Source organism: Condylura cristata, unplaced genomic scaffold (genome assembly GCF_000260355.1).
Source record: "Condylura cristata isolate star-nosed mole 26May11 unplaced genomic scaffold, ConCri1.0 scaffold00026, whole genome shotgun sequence".
Classification (NCBI taxonomy): Eukaryota; Metazoa; Chordata; class Mammalia; order Eulipotyphla; family Talpidae; genus Condylura; species Condylura cristata.
The window spans coordinates 2,208,368-2,233,651 of NW_004567127.1; the positions used below are offsets into that span (position 1 = coordinate 2,208,368).

At 47.7% G+C, this 25,284-nt stretch overlaps 1 protein-coding gene across 1 annotated transcript in view; it reads right to left on the reverse strand.

The window, feature by feature from the left end:
* The window catches only part of PDE4DIP (phosphodiesterase 4D interacting protein), a 131,945-nt gene extending 110,096 nt beyond the window's left edge, over nt 1–21,849 (reverse strand). Inside the window, exons 1-3 of the mRNA XM_012730071.1 lie at nt 21,565–21,849; nt 4,222–4,277; nt 1,545–1,696 (exon numbers count right to left, since the gene is read on the reverse strand). Coding sequence (XP_012585525.1) covers nt 1,545–1,696; nt 4,222–4,277; nt 21,565–21,575 — 219 coding nt within the window. The 5' untranslated portion in view covers nt 21,576–21,849. The remainder of the gene's footprint in view (nt 1–1,544; nt 1,697–4,221; nt 4,278–21,564) is intronic.
* Nucleotides 21,850–25,284: the final 3,435 nt, after the last annotated feature.

Consider the following 25,284-nt stretch of genomic DNA (forward strand, 5'->3'; position numbering starts at 1 on the left):
GATGGATGGATGGATGGATGGATGGATGGATGGATGGATGGATGGATGGATGGATGGGCAGACAAAAAGGCATGTGAGCATGACATGGCTTGGTTTATTTCCAGTGACTTTCGGACAAAGAAATGTGTTATAAACTTGTAAATTATTTATTGACATATAAGGGCGAGTGATTTAAGGCACAGCCAATCGGCTTATTCTCTGTCCTAACTTGGTTTCTGCAGGTAGTTTCCAGTAGTTTCCAGTAGTGAAGAACAAGGACTGGTCAGCAATGTTAGATGTGAATGCTGAGAGCGAAGGCCTCAGATTCACATGTGAAAGCCCCAGCCCTGCCACTGCCCAGCCCAGCCCGATACTTTCCCTCTCCCATGGCATCTGGCCATTCATTCCATCAGTGGAGGAGCCACTCACTTCATCATAACCCGCCTCTTACTGAAAAGAACATGCAGGAAGGCCTGCTCACTCTTCTGATTGTGGCAGATGCAGAAGGTGAAAAAGAGAACGAAGCTGGGTGTTATCACCCCACTGTCAAAGCCGACACCGTACAACTGTGCAGAGCTTCAGTCTAATGAAGCCACTTCATGGTCCTGAAAACTTTGTCTTTTAAAAAAATAGTTATCCACGATAGCTCTAAGAAAGAAAACAAACACAACAGCAAGTGCAGCTGTTTAATTCTCAGGACTGTATTATATGGGCCAGATTCTTCTCCATGGGATTATCCAATAGGATGTACACTGGGTCTGAATTTCTTTTGACAGGTCATGGGCACGCAGGGCAAAACCATGCCAACACTGCTTTATTAACCCTTTTCAGTGGAATTTTACCATTTTACGTCAAAACCTATCAACTCCAGCATGAAAGAAACGAACCTCTCTCTCACTCTCTCTCTCAGCATGTTTATGCAGGATTCAAGTGTGGCCTCACCCGTGGTAGCCCCCAGGGGGCACCAAAGAGCTGTTTCCTTTGTTAGCACACCTGCCCTAAGCCAGCCCAGGCTCACTTTCCAGGGCACAAAAACCCCAGAAGACAGGTTCTAACGTACAGACTTCCTGGGGTCAGTCAGGGGAGCTAAGAGCTGTATCGCACCATCAGTAATCTGGCACTTGGCCAAGTCTAAGGTAAACACCAAAACAGACACTTGAGAGAAGGAGGAGTTGTGAGCAACAGGACCAGATGCTGGCTGAGAAGGAGACGGACGCAGCTGAGGCACAGGCACCTCAGCGCCCCGGAGACCCGATGCCTGTGGACTGGGCCAGGACCCGCCGTAAGTGGCCCAACCTCTGATTCCCAGGGTGCCATTTAAACTTCCTGCATTTATCTGAGCTGTAAACCAGGGGTACAAATGCGAGATGCAGGCAAGGGCCCAGAGGCCTCAGCAGCCAGCGCCTGGCCAGCCGGTGCTATGGGCCCCAGGACGTGTTCTTGAGAGAAGCCCCAGGATAAGAAAGCTCGTAATCTAGACTAAGTCAAGCATCATGTTTCCAGAAGTCACTCCCCCAGGGTAGTGCTTCTGAGTGAGAGAACAATTTCCCACCCACGTGACTTACCTTTTCAAAGTCTCGAAGAGCCTGGGTCTGCACTTGAGGGGGGTTTTCAAATGTCCTCATGGAAGACGACTGCCCAAAGGGAAGTTTCTCCCCACTTCTCCAGGCCTGTGATGGTGCTGGGGGGCCTCGGTCTTTGGTGTCACTAAGGAAAGCTGACCGTGAAACGGAATAGTCAAGAATTTTATATAACAGTGGCTTGAAGATCACCCTACCCTAAACATCCCAGCAGAATTTGGTTTCTATAAAATACGGAACAATTCTAGGCCACACATAAACAGGTCACAGAGAGGGCTGGAGTGCTCATCGTCAAGCTATGTCCACGCGCCTTCGTCACGCAAAGCTCCATCAAGTAGAGTCTGTCGCTCCAACCCTTGAATCTAACTTGGTCCAGTGACTTACTGTGACCAGGGGGCATATGAAGGAAATGTTCCTCCACTGGCCCACATACCAGTGCTGTTAGGAGGGAACTAAGAGACATGAGCACCAACAAAGGGATATTTTAAAAAGCTATTGCTGTGATCTCAGGTAAAGTCTTATGGGGGAAAGGAAGTTGTTGAGGCTGAAAAAGAAAAAGAAGGAAAACAAAAAGGCTCAAGAAAATGATGATGAAGAAAATAATGATAACAAATAGGGTGGTCCCAGCCCAGTTTTTTTTCTTATCTAAAAGCACTGAACTCCCCCACTGTACTACTGATCTAAAGAAGATACTAAAATGTAAAGCCATAGGGTTGTTTTATTTAAACTGAATGTCGTAGTTTGTTTTTTATTTTTATAAAATCGGCACACAGGCCCTCCCTGGTGGCGCAGCAGGTTAAAGCACAGCACTGAGAATCAAAAGCCGCTTCCGCATGAGTTCGATTCCCGCCTGCCCCGGAGGTGACCACATGGCGTGGCAGACCTCTCCTGACCCGCCTGCTGCTCCCCTCAGCAGTGTACTTCGTTGATCTGCCTGTTCTGTTCCCCACTCTGTCTCTGGTGAAGCCTCTCGCCGCCCCTGAGCCTCTGGCCTGTACCCCAGTTCTGTATGCACAAATAAATAAATCTTTAAAAAAAAAAAAAATCGGCACACAGTGGCCTCCATGTGGTGCAGGGGGTTAAGTCTCAGCTATCGAAGCTATTGGCAGCCACTGGCAGCGTGAATTTGATTCCCCGGAGGGAGCAGGGAGCGACCCACAGAGCACAGCAGGCCTCTCCTGTCTCCCCAATGGCTGCTCCTGCTCCCCTCAGTAGAGCCGACTGTTCTGCGCCCCACTCTGTCTCTGGTGAATCCTCTCACCGCCCCCACCCCCCAAACCCATACCTCTGGCCTTACACCCCAGATCTTGTATGCATAAATAAAATAAATCTTTTTAAAAATCAACACACAATGAAATGTGTCTCTCAAGAGTCCTGTCATTAATGGTATTTTCAACAGCCACTGACTTGTCTGGTAGAACATGGGGAATTTTAATTGGTGCCAAGATTTACAGCAGTTTTTCTCAGCACACAGCATAAATTAGTTATAGATAGAGGTGATGTTTAGTTTTTCATCCTGATTGTGTTTTATTCAGTTTGTACAAAATAATTGTTCTGTTAATTGTATACCACTTTGTGACTGCAAGTAAATAATGTTGCACCTGTTTTGTTGATATTCTGATTATGTCTGAGTAAATGCAAATTTTTTCATTAAAAGAAATTAGCAAGAATGAGTTTTTCCTCTTTTATGGTCTATTAAATAAGCTATTAAATGGAAGAAAAATCTGATAAAATAGAACAATAACCCACTATAGAGCTAGTGGGATATGATGGGAAGAGCAGAGGTCTTGAGGCTTGGATTTGAAGTCTGACCACTGCTAATTGTGGGGATTTAGGCAAAGCTCTTAATTATTCTGAGATTTGTTGTCTTTGCAAAGATGGAAATGACATTGCCTCACCGAGTTGTTACGTGAGGCAGTGGAATAACAAACGAAAGCTCTGGCAGACAACTGGCCTGCAGGAGGAGTCTTTTTCTCCATCCCTTCCACTTCACCCTCATCTTCAGTCTTTAGCTACTACCACTCAGATGAGTCTGGGGACCCTGAAATTTTCAGATTTAACAAAGACAATTACAAATGCCGATTCTGAGTGACTAACTGAAATGAAAACCTTTTTTCATGTGCATAAGAATCACAAAAGTTTGGGCAAAAAATGGTGCCCAAAAGAGAATTACCTTCACTGTGGCTTTGAAATACAGGTAGCTGTCTGGATAATGTTAGCACAGTAAGATACGACACTAAGAACACATTGATAGTGACGGTAGTGATGGTGAGAATTGTGACAGTAACTACTAAGTATACTTATTCTTGGGTACACTGTGCTAAGCTTTTCTCAATCTCACTTGTGAGCCTGACACTGCCATTTTCTCCATTTTAATGGCATACTGGAGTGGAGAATGCATTTTAGTGACACAATCTAACTATTTTACAAGTGACTTTAATCTTGTGATGACAGAGCCATTAAAAGTCAGAAGGTCATGTGAGTGTTTCAGTTATGATTTACTTCACCGCACTGGGAAGGTTCTACAGTAGTGGGTGCAAATGGGGAAATTCAGAAAAAGTCTGATGATGTCGGCCATGATGGATTCAGAGTCTGTAATCCAAGGCAATTTGATCATCAGGAAAGCAGCAGTTTTTCAAGGCGAGGTCCACAGCCACCTTACCTGCTGCATGACTTGTTCTGGGCACCATCTCTCCATCATCCTCTGCAAAATAGTCTCTGTGGAGAGAAATACGGGATGAATGATAAGACACCACCCTGCACTGTCCCCCAGTTCCTAGGGCTATGAAACATCTATCAATATGCTCTGTTTTCATTTACTTCCCCACGAGTATTCGCTGCACCCCAGTTGTGCGGCAGTGACAGTGTTGAGTGCTCGAGATAAAAGGGCAGCCCCCCACACCCCCGAAGGGCTCTTATCTTCACTAAGGGCTTGTAGAGGCAGGCGGTCGTTGACCAAACAATTCCACGAGTGTTGGGTTACCTCTGTGTTAAACGTTATGAAGAAAAATGTAGATGAGCTCAACTAGCAGAGCTACGCAGAAAAACACAGAAAAGGGGACACTTAAGCTGAGGTGGAGAGGATGTCAGTCAGGGGAAGCTGGGCACAGAGGAGTACTCCGTCTTGAGGGCACGCAGCCCTGGTCGCCCCGCGGGGGAGGACAGGGCAAGGCAGTGCCAGGCAGACCCAGAGGGGCTCGTGGGCTGGTTCAGGATGCAGCGTCTTATGGGAAATCACTGCAGGATTTTAGACGAGGTAATGAACACTAAGTATGCAATTTCAGTTTCAGATAGCTTGATCATTCTGGCTTCTGCGTGAGCCTGTGAGAAGGGAGTACAGTGGATGGCGAAACAGGGAAATGTTGAAGAAGTAGGACTGATGAGGAAAACTTGGGAAACGAAGTACGTTAATGGAAATGCCACCAGGATTCAGTGGCAAGAGGAGGGGTATCTGCCCAGCACTCCATCACACATTAGACGGAGCTCGAAAGACACGCAACAATTACTATGAGTTTGGGGCACTGTTTTAAACTCTGCCTGAAACTCAGATTACAGAAAAAGGAAAATGGATAGTAACAACTTGGACATGGACTCTAAAAATAAATAACGCAGGGGATGGGGAGAGTGCTGTGGGGGGGGGAGCAGGAGGGGGCTCAAAGCTGCTCTGAGAAGCCAAGGGGGGCTGGGGAAAGGCCCTTAGCAGGGACTTGCCAGTGTGTGCCGAGCAGCAGAGTGGCTGGGGCCAGGGTGTCTGGACTGAGCGGCTCTGATGAGCAGAAGTGATGTCAGAGAAGTAATGAGAGCCCCAGGCAGGGGCCTGCAGCACAAAGGCTTTCAGCACATCAAGAGGCATTTGGCCACCGGTGTCTCCAGAGTCATCAAGAAGAACTGCATGATGGCTCTCTTAAAGGGCTGGCTACTGTTTTGACAATAGACTGTTTGGGTGGGGAAGGCAGAAACAAGAACTCTACACAGAGATGCTTTCAACATTTAGCTTATTCCTTCCACCCTGGGCTACACCTAATCAGTTTCTCTGTAGACACAGATTTCAGAGATTTCTCTTTTTAAAAGCCAAAAGACAGTCCTGGGAAGGTGGAGGGGGGCCTGGCACTTGGTAAGAAACTGCCAACGTTCCTTCTTCTCTGCCTCAGAGCTGAGCCTTGGCACAGATCTTCAGTATGTTCGGTTCCAGATGGACATGAAGGTGCCAGGCAGGGCACACTGGACTCTATGCGCCATGTGACCAGCTTGTGCTTCTCCCAGACCCTTTGCCTCGTCCTCTTCTCTGTTCTCATTAAAACCCTCCCCCGAAGTGGGGGATTAGAAACAGTGGGGGGAGGGAAGTGTGCTGGACTATGTTGATGGCACATGGGTGACTCGGTGATGGGAAACCCACGGGGATTACAATTGAGATGGAAAAAAATCTACAAAATAATGTAAAAATAAACTATTATATTAAAATATAAAAAAAATAAGTAAAAAAAAAAACACATCCCCGAAAGGTGAATAATGAGACAGGTAACCCTTTACTTGTGGGTTCCCCTCTTTGAGATCAAGTAGGGGAAAGATGATGAACTCCCCCACCAGAACAATGCTTTAGATTGTTGTGGGAAGAAAAATTTGGCCACTGCTGTTCACGTGGGTTCCATTTTGGATGGATTCCGTTTCCAGCCCGCAGACAAAGTACCTGTGCACCTGCTGTCGGGAGCCTGGTCAGTACCCAGGGCCAAGTTCGGCCCAGTCAGCACATTTTGATTGGTCTACAGAAGACTGACCCATTTCTAACTTGTCTGGAAAATGAGTGTGTCTAGAATCCAGGACCTGCAGGGAGGGAAGCCTGCCACCTTCCGGGGCCCGTCAGGCACGCTCTAGCCCCTTTCCTCCTCATAGTTCCAGCTTGTGCGCTAATGTGAAGCCCACCTGGCTCCTCACAGGGCTCTGATGCTGCCGCCCGGCGTAGACCAGGTGCAGGCAGAACTGCACTTCTGCTTTGACGCTGGGAGTGGAGGGGCCGCTGGTTGCAGCACACAACTGAGACAATAAGCCACAGATTTGGCTCCTCGACCACCGCTGCCTTGGGCTTCAGTGTCCTTGAATGCAGGCATTGCTGCGGGACCTTACAGTGAGCGTGCAGTTCTGTTCTGATCGATGCTCAACCACAAACACCACTTTAATGCTGTCCAGGTATCTGGGGGACTTTCTAGACCTGATCTCATTCGATCCTCCTCTCTCTGAAGGTTTCATTCGGGAGCAGGTCACAACAGGCAGTGCAAGTCAGCCCCGATGCCTCCCCTTCCGCCCACACCCCCAGAGCCAGCTGCCTGCCTGCATGGATCAATACCACCGGGTGAGAAGGTCACTCTGGCTGGTGCCCAGTTAATGGGTGTGCTGTGGTCTCCCAGGAGATTTTTAAAAAATCACTTTAACTCTATTAACAGCTCAGGTTTCCTCTCCGATTACCAGAGGGGAGTTCACTCAGCTACTGTGAATGTTAGGGAGGAATTCGATGCCCCCCCTGGGGAAGGGGCTCATGGTGAAGAAACACTGGGATCGCAACTGGTAACAACAAAGTGCAGAGAGAGCTGGAGTAAGCCAGAGACAGACAAGCCGGCAGCCACCCCACCCCACATCGTAGTAATATGTGGCAAAAACCATCCACATTACCCAAACTTGGGTGGGGGACATATATCTTTGGGCTAGTTTCTCAACTTCAAGTGATTCTAGAGATTTTAGACATCAGTCCATGGGTGACTCATACTCAGCACCCGGTACCCTCAGCCCCAGAGACAGGCATGTAACATTTTCCTCTCAAGATACCTTCACCACCGTTGTCCCTTCTGGGGTGTAAAAGAACACTGTCCCTCAACAAGCCTGGTTCTTTTCTCCCGCTCTCAACAAACTGTCAAAACTGATATCCGTACCACTAACATGCTGATGAAGAATTTGAAGAACCAAGCATTTTCCAAGTGAATCCCGCCCACAAGCTGTTCACCCACTTACTTCCTGCATGGCACAGTACTCACGTTGCCCCTGTTTGCTTAATAAGTAACCGCGAAGATACCGGACTCAGACAACACATCAGGTCTCATGCTCTGATGCCAGCTTTTCTGATAGCTTTCCAGGGTGATTGGGTTGAGAGCTGGCAGAAGACAATGGCCCTGCCAGCGCCCTCTGCCTCACCCTGATGCTCTGGTTTTGTCAAGATGTGCCAACTGTTTCTTCGGGTCACTCTCTAAGTATGCTAGCTTCGGTTATGTTAGTGATAGCCAAAGCCTTCGAGTTTCCTTTGCTTGAAAATAACCCCTGACACATTGGGCCCACAGACGAGTTTCTCATAACATTTTGGGGAGGTGTAGATATGTGGGTCCTTCTTCCCTGGCAAGGGTGACACCACAGGGATGATTTCCATGAGGCAGCGTAGACTGCCCTCTGCAAACTGCATGTTTGGCACCACTGCCTGGTACTCTGGCCTGTTTAATTTGTAGAGCAGCGGGTCATGCTACTGGACACATTATACAGCGCAGTGGCAGGACGGAAACACACAGCTGTATGGCGGCAAAGCAGTTCAATTCATGGAGCATTCTGAGATATTAGCACCCCGGGGCTAAAACGACTCCCTAGCTATTCCTAAGGAGCTGACACATGTCTTAGCTCCATCACTTTCTCCTCTCACCTAATGAGATGATCAAACTGGGCCATTTCTCCTATACAGGTCTTCAGACTCCCACTGGGACGATACATCTTGGGGCTTCCTCCTCAGAGCTCTCACTGTGGGCTCCCTGCCTGCTGCCTGAAGAGGCATCAACTGCTCCCCAAGGCCCTTTGGGTCTTCCTAGTTGTCTTTCCCTTCTGTAAGCTGGCCCACTCTTAGGTTGTCCCAGCTCCACAGGGGGTCATCCCTGACTCCATCCCTCATCAGCAATGTGATGACCAACTTCCAAGGCTGGAGATGCAGGCCTCCCCAGGAAATATCTTTCTTTCTTTCAAACTTCATTTTTTGTATGGCTTTTTAATCTTAGGCAAAAATTCAGGAGAAAAGACAACCTGCTATAACCTGCTAGAGAAAAGTCTGGGGCTAATAGCTACTTTTATAGTTTCCCACTCCATTTGGAAACCTGTATTGAGAAGTGACTTACAAGCCAAGCCCTGGAAATATTAAGGTGAAAGAAAAATACACCCTTTCGTCAAACACACAGGCTACTGGTGAGGCATGAAGGACTCGAAGAGGTAATTATTAGAAAAGTGAGATGTAAAACAGACCTCAGGACTTCAGTGAGATGGCAACTGATTGCGTCGTAACAGGGAGGAGAATCCAGCAAATCCCCAAGAAACGGAGCAGGGTCCAGGCCTGAAGGGTGGCGTGAACACAGGCCAGGTGCCGACACGGGCCAGCGCAGCTGTGCTCAGAGCTCTCCCTTTGTCCTCTCCAGCTTGCTGCCTAGTAGGCAGAGACAGCGCCCCCAGCCCTTCCCAGCTTCCTTCCTTCCTCACGTCGTTCTCCCCAAACTCCAACTTTAGGAGTACTAAGGGAAGCCAAGAGGGTGAGCTGATTCAACATTTGCACATCCCACCTCCAACACAGCAGCTTCATCTAGCGACCTAGAACTCCCCAAGAGCACTCAGAATAATGTCAGCAACAAAGGATCAAGATGGAGAGTTCCAGGACAGTGAAAGTGTCTATAGAGACAGGATGGAAGGTGAGCTGGAGAAGGGCCTGGGAGTGAGGCACTTGTAGGAGGTGGAAAGTACAAGAGAACATCTTATCTCCTTTTTTTATTACTATTTTGAAGCTTAAAACTTCATTCTTATTCCTAAAAATTAGGGAACATATTTGACTCAACTTACATTGCACATCTACTTAATGTTCTCTATAAAAGATAAATTATGGGCCCTCCCTGGTGGCGCAGCAGGTTAAAGCACAGCACTAAGAAGCTAAAGCTACTTCCGCACGAGTTCGATCCCCGCCTGCCCCAGAGGTGACCACATGACGCGGCAGACCTCTCCTGACCCACCCGCTGCTCCCCTCAGCAGTGTACTTCGTCGATCTGCCTGTTCTGCTCCCCACTCTGTCCCTGTGAATCCTCTCACCCTCCGCATCTCTGGCCTGTACCCCAGTTCTGTATGAATAAATAAATAAATCTTTTTTTAAAAAAAAAAAGATAAAATATGTCAGGTAGTAAGCTCCGTGCGGCCTCCTCAGAGAGTGGGGATGTGTGATAACAGGGAGACTGCAGACAAGAGCTGTTAATCGCAGTCCCTGAGTGTTAGGCTCTGAGTCAAGCACACATTTTGTTCTCATTTCCATATTCTTTTTTTTTTTTAAGATTTATTTATTCATGCATACAGAACTGGGGTACTGGCCAGAGGTGCAGGGGAGGTAAGAGGATTCACTAGAGACAGAGTGGGGAGCAGAACAGGCAGATCCACGAAGAACACTGCTGAGGGTCGCGGGGGGTGGGGGGGGCTGTCAGGAGGGGTCTGCCACACACACCATGTGGGTCACCTCCGGGGCAGGGATCGAACTCATGCTGAAGCAGCTGCTGCTAGGTTGCAGTGCTAATCCTAATGCACTGCACCACCAGGGAGGGCCCTCGTTTCCATATCCTTAAAGTTCATTTTACATGAGTTACTAGATTCTGGTTCTAGTGAAAGTGATATCTCTAAAGTTGGAAGATTTATTTTCGATAATTTTTATTTATATCCGCATCCAATCTTTGCACATATAAAGGACCAGAAGGAGAGCTGTGGCCTACTTCCTGTAACAGGTGCTGTGCCGGCTCTAAGGACTTTGAAATGGCAGGGCCTCAAAGCCAGGGCCAACCTAGCCTCACAGACACCTACAGGTGGTGGCCTCTGAGTGTCTGCACAGGAGCGGGGAGGGGCAGCGGGTGATCTACGGCCGGGGCTCCTGTGGTGAGCACAGGAGTGCTGCAGTAACCCACACCTGGAGAGGGGGAACCTACACCTCCAAGTCAGGTACAGTGCTGTAAACCAATGTTCCCTAAATAGAAAATGATACGATTTTCAGTAAGCAAACCAGCAAGCACGCATCATAACCACTGAGAACAATTCCCACTATGCACTGACATGCTGCCACCAAATATATTCAGTGCCCATTCCCAGGCATTATTTAATTCGATCTCACAAATTCCTACAAAGTAAATGGTGACCTCTATATTACAGGCGAGGAAACAAGACATTTAAGGAGGAGGCCGTAATGTGCCCAAGATCACATCGCTAGTTAGTGTCAAGCTAGCTTGAACTGACCTTGAAAACTGTGTCTGTGTGATTTCAAATATTTACTCTTCCCAAAACACCTGATTCCTGCCCACACCCTCACCAGGAGCCTCCTCTGGACACACCTTGACTCCAAGGATAGGAGCCCTGAAAGGGATGTGAAGGGAGTGATGGTGCTGCTGTGCGGAGGTGACGGGGCTGAGACTCACGTCTTTGGGACTTGGCTGTACCAACTCACCCATGACGGGCACCGCAGACAGGAGGGTCTGAGTATTGGTGTGACAGAGGCCATGTGACAAGTGAATCAAAAGTCCACAGGGGAAGTGGCCAGTGTGACTTTGCACAGATGTCCCATGCGAACAGTGAGTCATCCATCACTTCACACTATCTTACCTCTATCCAAATATCTCCAAATATCCATGTCTTTCCTGAGCCTTTTCTGTGGTAACACCAGACACTGCTTCTATTAGACAAACTGATGGGCAGAAGTGATATAAAACACAATAAAAACTGTAAAGGGCAGTGGTGAACAGCTTCTTCTCAGACCTTTTCTTCTCTTGCCAAGAGAGACACTGAGTATATCTTCCATGTTCCAACATTGCCAAATACCCTCCCTCATTTAGCACCAGAATAAAACAAGAAAACATTCACATGCAAATAGGGTAGAAATCACAGATGCAGAGATCGAGGCTATTATATAATAAATGCAGGGAGATTATAATTTTTTCCCCTCATCCCCAGCCCTATCATTATAACCTCTGCGAGCCAGCACGCCTAATCGGCAAAGCCCTTCAGAACAGAGAGCACATTCCGTGTAGCGTCCCCCTGCACGCTGACGAAGTGTGGGCTGACTTGGCGCTGATACAGTAATAGCCACTTTTCTCCGCTACAGACTACAATTACACCCTTCACTCAACACACAGCATTCACTGAGCATGACCACAGCCAACTGGGACTCTGGTAGGCTCTCACTGAGACGTCACTGCACCTGCAGCAACTTCAAGCTTCACAGTCGTGTTGGCGCCTGCACCCAGCCCTCTTAACGGGAACTAACATCGTTCTTGCTGCTGTCCTTCAATGTTCAAGAAACAAACACTGAACGCCATAAAAGGGTAAAAGCCGTAGGCATAATTGCCACTTTCCCCTTTGAGGTTGTCTAATAGATTCTCCTATCCTCCCCAGTCAGCCATCACACTGCCGGCACCTCTAGACAGACATGGGAAGAGCCCCTCTGATCAGCCCACAGCCCAGGGATGGCGCAGGGTCTCCCCGCCCCCTTCTAGAGCTTTGGTTGTAGATGTCTTTTTCCCCTTAGAGTTTGTGCTGTTTACTTTTCCCGTGGGGGCGACACATTCTGTTGTCCTAGGTTTTCATTGACCAACGTTCACGAGGCACTGGTTCAGTCCCTCACAGTCCTGGACCTAGCCTCCAGAAACAGGCGACTTCTTTTCCCCTTTCTCTACCTTTTTCTCACATGATCTCTCCCGGTTTCTTTTCGTTAAGTGTCTATTTTTACAGGTTTGAAAATAATTACATGCTCCTTTTAGGAGTTTTAGGAGGGAGAAAAGTATATAGAGGGAAACAAAAGTAGTTTAAAGTGTTATCACCTAAACACAATTTCAATAAAGATTTTTATGCATTTACTTTTCATTGTTCTCCAAATAGAATTAACACTAGACATGAAATGTGTATCTTGCTTTTCTTTTTATTATTGAAACAAAAGTTTTGGGTAATGCATTTTTAGGGGAAGAGGAAGAATGGGGGGACAAAGGAGGCGGGAGGAAGAAGGAGAGGAGGAGGAGGCCTTCATGAGTGGCAGACCTGCTGACGGTGATAAGACCGAGTCTAAGTCTTCCTTCTCGGTATGGATTTATAATGTACTAAAACAAAGCTTGTAGACTCCAAAAGGAGATCAAGACTGCCTATGAGTGACCAAAGGCTGAGGATTGTTAAAGCTGCAGATTCAAAAGCAGAGCTGAGAATGATCCAAATAACTGGCCTGAGGTCTAGACTCTGGAGAGATGAGTAAGAGGAGATACCTGAAGGTAGGGAGCAGTGAAGGAAAGTGGGGTGAGGAGCCATGGGCTGGCCTCCCCGAAAATGTCCAGATAAATGTTTCCCAGATGTCTGATCAGGTTTTCCTGAATCATGCCTCCTTGGCATGTAGAGCTAAGGCCAACAGAGGCCTCGTGGATCCTAGGAGAAAATGTCTCCGTAATTGTACAGAATTGGCTAGGCCTCGGGTCATCTCCAGAAATAAGCTTTCAGTAGAGAACCCTATCTGAAGGAAGGGCAACCGTCTAGAGGCAAAGTGGTGTCCCAGGAAGGCACCCCGTTCTCGTCCCCCTTCTCTGACACCCTATAAAACCCTTGACCTGTTCCACTTTGGTGTTCACAGGCATGTAATTCTCCACATGTATGTGGCTAAATTGTCCTTTCTCTCCTACTAATCTGTCTAGGGTTCATTATCTGCTGTCCAAGCCAACAAAAACCCACAGAGGGGAGACTCTCTGTGCTGCAACAGCGACTAACTGAATACTCTGGAAGGATGGGGGAGCTGCGGAACTTCACCTGTGGTCAGGGAATAGAATTTGAGAGTAAAGCTTCCTAAGAGTGGTGAAATCGGAGTGAAGGTAGCAGAAACCAAGGCTGTGCTGAGAGTGAGAGAGAGTGAAGGAATGAGTCAAAGTGTGCCAGCAGCATAAACTCATGCCTAGTGAACTCCAGAATGCTCCTGGTAGGCAGGGTTTTGGTATCATTTACTATGTACCCCGCACTTAAGAAATCCTAGATTTCGTAGGTACTTGACGCCTATTTCTTGAACAATAAATACATGCAATGAGACTGTGTAGTGACATCAAGCTTCAATAGGCTGCGGTTTTGTTCCATAATAAGGAGACAGTGGCCGAGAAGAGACTGACATCAGCCTTGCAGGGAATGTTCTCTGAAAAGTACCTAGTTAAGGAAATGCTAAGGGCCATAAGCAATGGTAGATGCTGACGATTTAGAGACAGAAGGCAATTCTTCAAATAAACTTAGAGTATGGAAACTACCCAGTGAACCAACCTAGCATGCTCTGGCTGCAGAAGCCACCCAGAACTGGGTTCCAGGAATAATCCCAACAGAGGGTAGTGCCAAAGTAACCTTTGAAGGATGAACTCATATCCCAGCAAAGGCAAGCTAAGTGTGTAGGTGGGAACAACTGGTCCATGAAGGCCCACTCATAGTAATTTTAACTCAGCAAGAATCAAGTGACACTTTGTAACCAGCTCCCTAGACCTGCCAAAAACAGGGGTGGCCCCATGGAGCCAATAACCTGGAAATCTCTAAGTATCCACAGAGAACTCTTCCCAAACCAACTCAGTTCTGTACAATACACGTTGTCACTTTGATGACGTAATATACATTTACTTCTGATATAAAAACATAATTGACTTAATTTGAAAGCAGCATAGAAAGGATGGTGACCATATCCCATAACCAAATACTGCATCTATTTTCCCTTTTTCTCTCCTTACAACAGACAGCCTGATAGGGGTGGATAACTTTGATGTCATTCATATCTTATTTCTTACTTCTATGAACATTTTCCATTGCCTACCATTTCAGGAAACACTTCAAGATGGTTATAGAAATGGGTAGCAACAGTGAAGCTCTTCCACCCCAGAGGAGGGTGAAGACTGGGAATGTTGCATGGACTCACTAGGATACCCTGGGAGGTCCCTTTATGTCAGGTGCCTCATCTGTCCTTCTGAGCTATTTAGGGACTCAAGTCTTGAGATATTCGAGTTGAATTAAATATCCTTTGGTGAGTCTAAAACCCTAAGCCATTTGCAACGCATTTTAATAGCTAGAAATGTTTGACACATTTATTCTACTTCTGAATAGCTATCCTCTTTAAAAAAAAAAAAAAAGAAGCAGATTTGGGCCCTCCTTGGTGGCACAGCAGATTAAAGCACAGCACTAAGAAGCTAAAGCCACTTCAGCATGAGTTCAATCCCTGTCCCAGAAGTGATCCACATGGCGCAGCAGACCTCTCCTGTCTCCCCGCTGCTCCCCTCAGCAGTGCATTTCATCAGTCTGCCTGTTCTGCTCCCCACTCTGTCTCTGTCTCCTCTCACTGCCCCTGCGCCTCTGGCCTGTACCCTAGTTCTGTATGCATAAATATATCTTTAAAAAAAATTTTTTTTTTCAAAAAGCAAATACTAAATACACCTAAAGGTATATTTGACATTATTCAAAGTAGTTAACAAACAAAACCAAAAGGCCACAGTTTAGGGGAATGATTAAGTATTAGAATGCCACAAGACATGCTATTCTACCTCATGAATGAGAAATGAACACATTCCTAAATTATTTGAAACAGTGAAAGTTACTCAAATTTCTCTGCCATGGTTTCTATGTCAGCATCTTTATATCCTTTCTACCTTGGCCCATGATAAGAGGACATCAGTTATAGGTTCGACATCAGGCCTTTTGCCTCAGGATAGCCTCTGTGGCTATCACTTGTGGCCTTGATTGTGCTAATGAGGAGGGCACTTGGGAGCGTGGGCACAGGCATGGTGCCTGATTGTGGAGCATGGTGTGCCCACATGCGGAAGTGAGCACACCTGAGCCTGAAGCCCAGGGATATGAGGGCGGCGTCACTCAGCCACAGGCACCGCTCTGAGAGGACGGGACTACAGAAGAGGCGGGACCGCAAGACAGCCCAGAGAAAGTGTACAGAGACTGTGGCGCCTGGGAGGCTCGGAAGCGTGGTTGCCCGCCTGCCTCCAGCCCTCCTCCTGCCCACCTGGTCTGTGCCTGCCTCCTTGCGCGCCTGCACACCTGGTTCCCTGAGAGCACATAAAAGCCTCAAAGTCCACCCAGAGCTCTGGGCCTCTTCACCCACCTGCCCGAATCCATAGTGAACCTGCCCTGCTGGCAGAAGTCACCTCTTCCCGAGTCAGCCTTGGAGAAGCCAAGGGAGAGAGAAGTGTCTGCAGTGCATTAAGTAGAAATGGGTTGGCAATAAGAAAGTAGATTGAGGGAAAGTGTATCAGTAACTATTAATGTGCTATGAGAGAGCGAAATACAAACTTTTATTTTTATAAATAGTCTCTGACTAATGAAGTGCTTCAGTTATGAGAGCTCAGAAAAAAACAAACGCAGCTCTCGCTGATCTTGCTGACTGCAGCGCAGAAGCTGGAGGCGCCGCGCAGCTGGGCTCGGCCTTCTGTCTGGGCGCTTCAGAACAGGGTCGGCCGGAGCCACCTCAGGTCGTCGTGCCGTTTCGTCTCCTCTAGACTTTGTTCTAACTTTAAATTCTACTTGAACGGTAGCCAGACACAACTTGTGGAATGTTCTGAGCCCAGTTTGGAATTTTATTTATAGAACAGTCCATCTCAATAGGTGCAGTGTCTCGGGCGTCCACTAGACGCCACACGGCACAGCCGCGTACTGTGATTCCCGAGCCGCCCAGGGCGGAGGTGGTGGTGAGGGCCAGCGGCTTGTCCTTTCAGGCACAACACCACCTCTTCCGTCCTCCTACTTCAAATCCAGCTGGGGGTTGAACTGAAAGGAGAGGGGTAGAAGTGGGGTGCATTCTCATCTGGGGTGGAGGAAATAAACTAGTGGGGGTCACCACACACTGACTGAGATAAGCTCAGGGCAAAATCCATGGAGCTCAGCGTTGCAAAGGCAGAGACTTCCCCCAAGCCAGAAAACTGTTAGAGGTGTGGAAGGGAGCACAGGAAATTCAAAGTCTGAAGATGTTGCAATAATCGAATTAAGAAAAGGAGTATTTTCCTAACACAAGTGCTGTGTGAAGCAGAAGCGGCCTGGTGAGGGAGCGTCAGAACCCGCCAGACCCTCATGCTCTGACGTGGCGTAACTGTCTCGCCTCCTCTGCCACTTCTCCCAGGCAAGGTGAATCTCTGACTCTGATTGTAGCTCTGTCTTCATAAAGAGACCTCTGCGAGTTCACCATGACTTCAAAGACAAAGAAATGATTTGCTTGCTCTAGGCTGAGGGTTAATATTGAGTGGAGTTAGTGCACTTAAACTGTGAGTGGGACTCTTTTAGGTCCACACAGCTGTGGTAAATGGGCGTCTTGCCTACGTGAAGACTGCACTTCAAGGATGTGGGAAAGAAAGAGCAAGACAAGAATTCTTAAATTTTGAGACAAACCCACTATTTTTCTTGGAAGATGTTTCACTTCTTCAAATTTTCAGTCACAGCAGAAAAGCAGAATCAATGCTTCCATGTTATTAAATCAAATTACCAGACAACATAAAACAAAACAAATTAATGTGCTTTCCTTTTCTGAGCTTCAGTTTTATTTAAGGCAGTCCTTAAGTAATTCAAGTTCATTTCTTCCCCGTGAGTTATTTATTCAGGCAAATTGTATACAGTTTACACATGATTCCCCTGGCCTTTACTCAGTTTTCCCAAGAGGCTATTCTCACTAGACAGGGAAGCAGTGACTTTTCCGACATTGAACGCAGCAGTGGTCTGAGTAAGGCCTCTCAGGAGCCCCAGCCCGAATCTTACGCGGCACAAGGGGAGTGCAAATATGATTAAGGTTTTGAGCTGGGGAGATTTTCCTGGGTGGTTTATTTGGACTCAGTGGACTCACCGGGCTCCTGTAAGAGCTACTCGATGACGGCAGGAGAGGCCCCGGTAGGCTGCTGCCGGAGGGGCCATGCACCGAGGAATGAGGGCAGCCTCTAGCAGCTGGACACGGCAAGGAGTGGCCTTGGGCCGCCGCAAGGACACCATCTTGCCAACACCTTGATTTTAGTATAGACCAGTAATCAGACTTCTGAGCTCCAGAACGGCAACATCATAAACTTAGGTTGTTCAAGTTGTAGTAAATTGTTACAGCAGTAAAATCAAACTAAGACCGACAGGGACTCAGAAAAAGCCATAGTGTTCTAGGAAGTTGCTAGTCCAGACAGGTGAATGTTCAAACCTTGGCGCAGCAGAAGTTGTTTGCCTGACTCATTAGACTTACGAGGGAGCAAAACCATCACCAAGTTTTTCATCAGCTCCCTGAGCTTACTCCTTCCATAACTCTTCTCTTGTTCTTGGGTATCAGTCCAATTAGTGACCACACCAGTTTTTGTAAGGCCCATGCACTTATGGGAAATTTGCTCTTCGAGGCCAACTGTGCCTGCCCCAGTAGTTGGCCAGAGCCTGTCTATGGGCAATACCGGACACGAACATGCCTACTGGCCTGCAGGGGGGCAGATGAGGTATAGCTGGAAGTAGGGCAACTTCGAGAACTCAAGCTCTCAGCACCCTGTGTACACTGAGAGAGGTCAAGAATTTGGGGTTCATAGGAAGAATCCCACAGGGAGTGCCAAAATGGCACCTGGGCATAGAATCAGTTCTGAGCTGAGCTATGAACTCTTAGCTTAAGAGTAGGCAGGATAAGTAGGTGCCTCAGACCCAATTCGGCTCTGAGTCACCTGCAGGGCTCAACAATAATGAAGCAACTAAGGGCACAGCATGGGTAGACAGCCAGGCTGCATTTCCTCCTTAGCTGTGGGTGTTGGCTGGACAAATGAATTATTTTTCTAAAGTTCAATTTTCTCATTCTAAAAATAAATATAATAAAATGTAAGTCATACCTCACAAGGTTGGGAAGAATAGGTGAGATAAATAATGCACAGCAGCAGGCATAGCGTGCAACATTTACAAATGGTAGGTGCATAGTTACTTTCAGTCTCTGAACCCCCCAAGTCAGGCTTCGTCCCCCCAGAGCACCAGAGCTTGGTCTGGCCCGGCATTTGTTGGAATTATGAGACAATGAGAATGCAAGCCTCACGGGCAGAAGCTCAGCCCCATCGAATGTGTTACCCTCAGCATTTAGCACCATGCTCGGCTCGTATTGGGCACCCACACTTAAAATAAATGTTTATGAACTGATCTTATCTGTGAGTTAGGCAGACTCTGAAACATCAGGTTACAGGATTTTTCCATCTGTGACCCACTAGGTGGTAAAATTAATCTAGTGAGTCACAACCAAGGTTTTTTTTTGTTTTTTTTTTTTTTTAAGAAAATGAGTAGGATAGAAAATATGAATGCAAAACACATAGTGAGGTTAATGTTATTTGGAACTTTTGTTTCAGTTACATATGGGAGAGCATTTAGTAGTCCTGTAAATACACATCTCATTGTGGGTAGAGGTCAAAACAAGTGTAACATTCCAATGCTCCATCTCACCAATATTTGGTATTTTTCACTTCACCCATTCTGATAGGTATACTGTGCTATGGCATTGTGGTTTAATCATATTGATCTGATTTCCCCTGTGATTACTGACTCAGCGCACCTTTCACTGTGTCTCTGTCCATCACATTGTAACCACTTTTGAAGACTCACACTGGCGGGGTATAGTAACACTGAACACCATCTCTATTACCCAGCAATTCTACTTCCAGGTAGTTACCAAACAGAATGCATACATTACCCAAAGGACAGGTACAGGAATAGTCATAGCAACACTGTTCATGCATCCTCATGCTAGAAGATGTCAGAATGCTCACTAACATAGAATGGACACACACATTTACACACAGAAGAAGCCCATCTGGAAGTAACTACGGCTACACACAACAGTGTGGCCGGGTGCTACACATAAGATCAAACTCCTATGTCTGCTCTTTTTCACAACAGCCAAGAAGTGGAAACAACCTGAGTGCCCAAAGAAGAAGAGTGGGACAAGAAGATGTGGTGGATACACACCATGGAATATACTAGGTGGTCAAAAACGACAAACGCATGTCATCTGTAACAACACAGATAGAGCTGGAAGGGATGATGCTCAGTGAAGTGCCTCAGGAGGAGAAAGAGAATTACCAGCTGGTTTCTCTTACATGTAGAATATAGGGAAACCAAACAGAGGGCCAGACGAAGAACACATTTAAGCCAGCACTTGAAAGCTGCCCCTGGGTCTGAGGCCTTCAGAGGGGGAAGCGGAAAGAGAGGAGTGGGGGGAGCACAGTGGACTATGGTGATGGACTATGGATGTGTTGGTGGTGGAAGAACTGCAGTGACCCCACCTGAGGGGAGAAGTCCTCTACTATCAAAATACTAGCAAGGATGTAAAACAACAGTACTTCATGAAAAAAATTAAATAAAAAGAAAGATTGAGTGAAAGATGTTAAGATACAGACTAGCAAATAGTGGATCCTTTCATTTAACGTTTAAAACTAGGCAAAAATAACCTATGTCTTAAAAATCAGGATAAAGCTTACCCTAGGGCAGGCTTCAGGATGCAGCCATGTTCTCCGCCCTCAGCTCTCGGACATGAATGAAATATAAACGTGACTTGTGATCTTTCTAAATTGTTTATGATTTTGTCTGAAGTTGTTACGCCAAAATATAAGATTCAAAAAAACAGTAATACTTTTTTTTTTTAAGTGTGAAAATCACTGGCAGAAAGCAGGCACCCCTGCTGTATTTACTCACATTTCCTGCAAGAGGTCATCTAGCCTTTGTGTGAGTGAGCCCAGGCCAGGGAGCTCTTAGGGTCCAGGTAGCCCACCTGTTACATAAAGCCATGACTTGCCTCCCCACAACTCGCTCTAATCAATGCTCCATCGTGGGAAGGGGCCCAGACGTGATAACAAACAAGTAAACACCGTTCCACCAGCAGCTCAGATATATCCACCCACACCAAGTCTTCCCTTCGCCAGAGTAAAGAGCCACGAGTCTTGGGGGGTGACTCCTGAATGGGTGTTCTCAGTCCTCTCCCCTCCCTTGTTCTCCTTCTGGCTGGGAGTGCCCAGAGCAGACCCAGCCCTGTGGGGAGGCACCAACACTCTCCTGGTGACCTGGGTCTACTCCTACCAGAACCCCTTGTGCTTCCCTTAAAATTCCACAGCCCACAGCTCGCTCCTAGGGAACAATCCGCTAACCGCACCCCCCACCCCAAGGCTTTTTCACAAGCACTGTGAAGCCCCAAATTTACCTCCTCCATTTTCACAGCCTGCCCTTTCTTAGGAATCAGAACAGTCATCTGGCCTCGCTCCAGCTCTCCAAAGTTAAATCCTGGGTCTGGAGGAGTAACTGCTATGGAAACACTCCTGGAATACAGGCCGCTCCTGCCCACAGCCCACGTAAAACAAGTCTTCTCTCAATACATCATCTCTTACCAAGTGAGCTCATTTGCAAGTCTATTGGGGAGAACAAGTGAAGGCATCTCCCAAATTTAACTTACAAGTCTCCACCTAGCCAGAGCAATGAGGACACCCTGGTCTCTTCTTTTGTCTCCCAAAGTCCCCTACCTGGGGACTCTGGGTGAGCACTCCTGGGCTCCCTGCACTCCTCCTTTGCCTGGGGGTGGGGGGGGGAGAGAGGGGGATTGAGGCAGAAATGAGGCAGGGTGAGGAGGAATGTGATATTTATCAAGGTCCCTGCAATCAAAGTTTTCTCTCTCTTAAAAAAAAAAAAAAAAAAAAAAGACCTCTGGGACGCCCTCTCATCTGGAGAAGAGTCCCAAGAACACAGAGAAACATTTCTGCCCAAACTTCCAGGCAGCTTCACTGAGTGCTTTTTTTTTAGCATCAGGACCTAGTGATAGGAAAATTCATGGGACCAGGACACCGCCAGAGACCAGAGCACGTGCAGGAGGACCAGCAAGTGGGCTGGAATTAGGGGGAGACAATCGAAGGGGCGCTGTCAAAGAGCCCTAGCGGCCGGCGCGGTCCCTCTTCCTTAGCTTCGGGCAGGGGCCGGGAGGAAGCCCTTCCGAGGGCGGCAAGGCGCACAGCTCACCTACCTCATCCACATCGGCTCGGTTGCCGGCGCTCTCCTAGCTCACGGGGCGCCTCACCCGGGAGTGGCGGCGGCTCGGGAGAAGGGGCAGCTCTGCCCGCGAGCCTCCAGCGCAGGGGTGGCCGCCCTTTCCTCCCCAGCTCCCTCCTCCTGGGCTGGCAGAGGGACGTCTGCTCCCAGCCTTTTTAGACACCGCTTTGACGTGGCCGAGCTTCGGCTCGCGGCAGACGGACACAAGGGAGGGACTGTTCTCGGCGGCCGGGCGGGAGAGGCGCGGAGCTGCGCCGGCTGGCGAGCTGGGCAGAGGCCGCGGCGAGGCGCACGCTCGGCTGAGACGCGACTGGCTGGCACGAGTCGCTCGGTACCAGCTGAGCTGTCAACCGCGAGGGGAGGTGGGGCCCGCAGCCGGTGCTCCCGCCCCTGGACACACCCTCGCGTCCTCACGACCGGGTGATGTGGGCAGCGGGGCGGGGATCCTAGCGGATGCCGTGCCAACCCCTCTACCCCTCGCACATCGCACCATGACGCTTGGCACAAACCCAGCCCATGGGGTGGGGTGGGTGGGGGTAGAACTGGGGAGGGGGCTTCCCGCGCGTGCCTGAGGCATTCCTTGCAGGGTGACCTGGAGCCACGGCTGGGGTGCAGGGTTGAGAGCCAGCCTGGCTGAAGGCACACGCGCATTGTCGTGGGTCAGAGGACTGACCCGGCTTCCTAGAGATCTGACCTGTCCCTCTCGTTAATCCCGAGGCAGGAGTCCCCCTGGGGAAAGGAAGCGTCGGAACAAAACGGTGACCCCTACTAGCCCCTCTGTCTCATATGACCCTGATTTTATGGAATTCTAGCTCCATGGATTTCCGCTTCTGAGCCCAGAGGCCGCTGGACTCCGCCCCTAACTTTGAGAGCCTAGAAGATTCCCAAACCTCTCAGAGCGCTAGGAAATCTTCAAGATAGGGGCCATCAGGCCCCTCATATATGTTGTAAGCTCACCCAAAAGGACCTTTGAGATGACCCTGCCCGAGCCCCTGTCCCAGCTAGTTAGGTAACAAGCCTTAAACAAATCAGGTGTGCTATAATTATAGCGCGCACAGCACCCAAGCTCCTCTTTTGCGCTAAAATAAAACCGTTTATTAAGTGACACAATCAGTTATTATTAGCGTCCTCACTGACCTTTTTAATTTGCAGAGAGCTTTACAGTGCCCACACGTGGCAGTGCGGACTCAGGTACATCTGCGTTACAGCTGGTAACTCTGAGGTGTAAAGAGGCAGAGCCTCTGTGCGGCTCTGACCCCAGCTGCTTCTGGGCACAGTGGCCCGGAGACATTTCCCTAGATTCCTGGACAAGATCAGCAAGGCCTCCCTAGAAGGAACTTATTTTCTCAGGGATTCTAGGAATTTAATTCAGGGAGGGTCCTGGCATAACTGGGTACTGGGGAGACTGGATGGAGCCAGATTCTTGGGACTAACTATCACCCTACTTCCCATCTCCTGGATGAGTTCCCCTAATTATCAGTTCAGAAGAGGGGTAGGGGAGGAGGTTAGCTAACTTCAGAACATTTGAGAGTTCGTAGGAAGTATTTAGACGGCCTCTCACCCAGAACCAACTTCAACACCAGCTGGGCCTAAAACCGCACTGCTCCTGAGCGTAGACGTTCCCAGGAAGCTCTTTAAGGTCTGGTCTGACTTGAGACTAGCTTCGGAAGTCACCATTGAAAAGAGCCTCCTGCAGCTACAGAAGGGGGGAATGTTAACAACAACAACAAAAAAAAAAGGTCAGGAGAGTCAGATTTTCACCTCCTGTACCAAACTTGGTGCTGTATTTAGTTTTGTCTGAAATCAAATTACGGGCTACTGAGTTTGGAGAGGAACTCTGTCTAGCCAGACGAGCACTCCATTCAAGTAATGACAGCACTGATGCATCCCGCTGTAGGGCCTCAGCAGTGAGGCAGAACATGTCCTCCTTACTCCTAAATAGCCTTTTTATGAAGTTCATGATACAATCATCACAACACAGTTGAAAAACAAAAAAGTATACAAGAAGTAAACTGCCCATCCTATAACTAAATCATTTTAAAAGTTTGTGAGCTCTCCCCAGCCTTTTAAAAATCTTTGACTCTCCTTCAGATGTGAGCATATATTCTAGAGATGAGAAATTCCTTTGCTGTTTTTAAAATTACATTTATTGTCAGAGGCATAAATATTTTGTCATAGTTCAAAAAAATATTAACTCATATTCACTCCTTCAGCTCTATTATTAGTTTCTCCATATTCCCTCTAGTCATTATCTGTATCTTTATACCTGTTATTGATCTATTTAGTTCCAGCTAATGCAATGATGTAGGAGCTTAGTTCTTTTTTAATTAATTTTTAGATTTTTGTCCATGTTGTCAGAGGGCATTCATATTTATTATTCTAAAGATTGCATAATAATTCATAGCAATAAAACCATAATTTACCTAGTAAAGATTTATTACCATATAGCTCTGCTATTCCTACTAGAATGATAAGCAATGCTTAACGACATTCTTCTGCCTTTATTAGTTTACTCTTTTTAATTGTTTCCCTAGGATAACTTCTTAGGACACGGAGATGTTAGAGTAGGACTTTCTACTTTACCTTATGTAGCCTGGACAGGATACCCTGCCTGGCCACTCACTTTGACACTGCTGCCCGAACTCTGAGACCTGGTATCACTGAGCATAGATGGGGACAGTGTGTCCATATAATGGTCACTTCACTGGCTGGTGCAGTTGATCTAGCTGAGGTGGTTGGTTAGCAATCATCTCCTTTGCTTTTCAATGCTCTATGTCCTCCTCTCTAACCTTGGGTTTAACAAACTTCCCTCTATAAACAGAGAGTAGTCATCCTACAATTAATGGTAGAAGACACTCCATTGTAGAGAGCGAAGATGGCCACAGATTTTTCCATCTTCTCCCATGGAGGGATGAAATTTAATTCTCCTTTAATTGGGTTGGCCTTAGAGGCTGATGGGTAGAATGCACAGTAAGAGGTCCTGGGAATGCCAAGCCTGAGTCAATAAAAAGCCTTGCATCTTCGATGAAAGACTCCAAGAATCCTTGCTTTTGAAGCCCTAAAACGCCAGTTAAGGAGCACCCACATCAGAGAAACCCTGTAGGGAGGCCTAAAGACAGCAAGGAGAAGTGAGGGACTTGCTGAGCCCACCACCCAGCAGTTAGCACCAGGCATCTGAGCAAAGTGATCCTGGACCTTCCAGATCAGTCTAGCCGTCAACTGAACCTGACCAAGGAACACCAGCAGAGCTATATGAAGAGTGGCCCTGCTGAATCATGCTAGAATCACTGATCCCCAATATCAGGAGGTAAAATAACATGGGTTTGTGTATTAAGCTATACATTTTTGAGCAGGGCCCTCCCTGATGGCACAATGGGTTCAAGTGCAGCACAGTCCACAGGCTGTCCACAGCCAAGGCAGTGTGAGTTTGCTCCCCGGCCAGGATGTGACCCACATGGCGCGGCAGACCTCTCCTGTCTCACCAGCTGCTCCCCTCACACAGCAGTGTGTTTCAGTGCATCCGCCTGTTCTGCTCCCCAGTCTGTCTCTAGTGAATCCTCTCACTCCTCATACCTCTGGCCTATACCCCAGTTCTTGTGTGCATAAATAAATAACTCTTAAAAAAAATAATTTTTTGACTAGAATACTAAGTAACAACATACAAGATTTGGTGACTGTAAGTGGGGTATTTCTA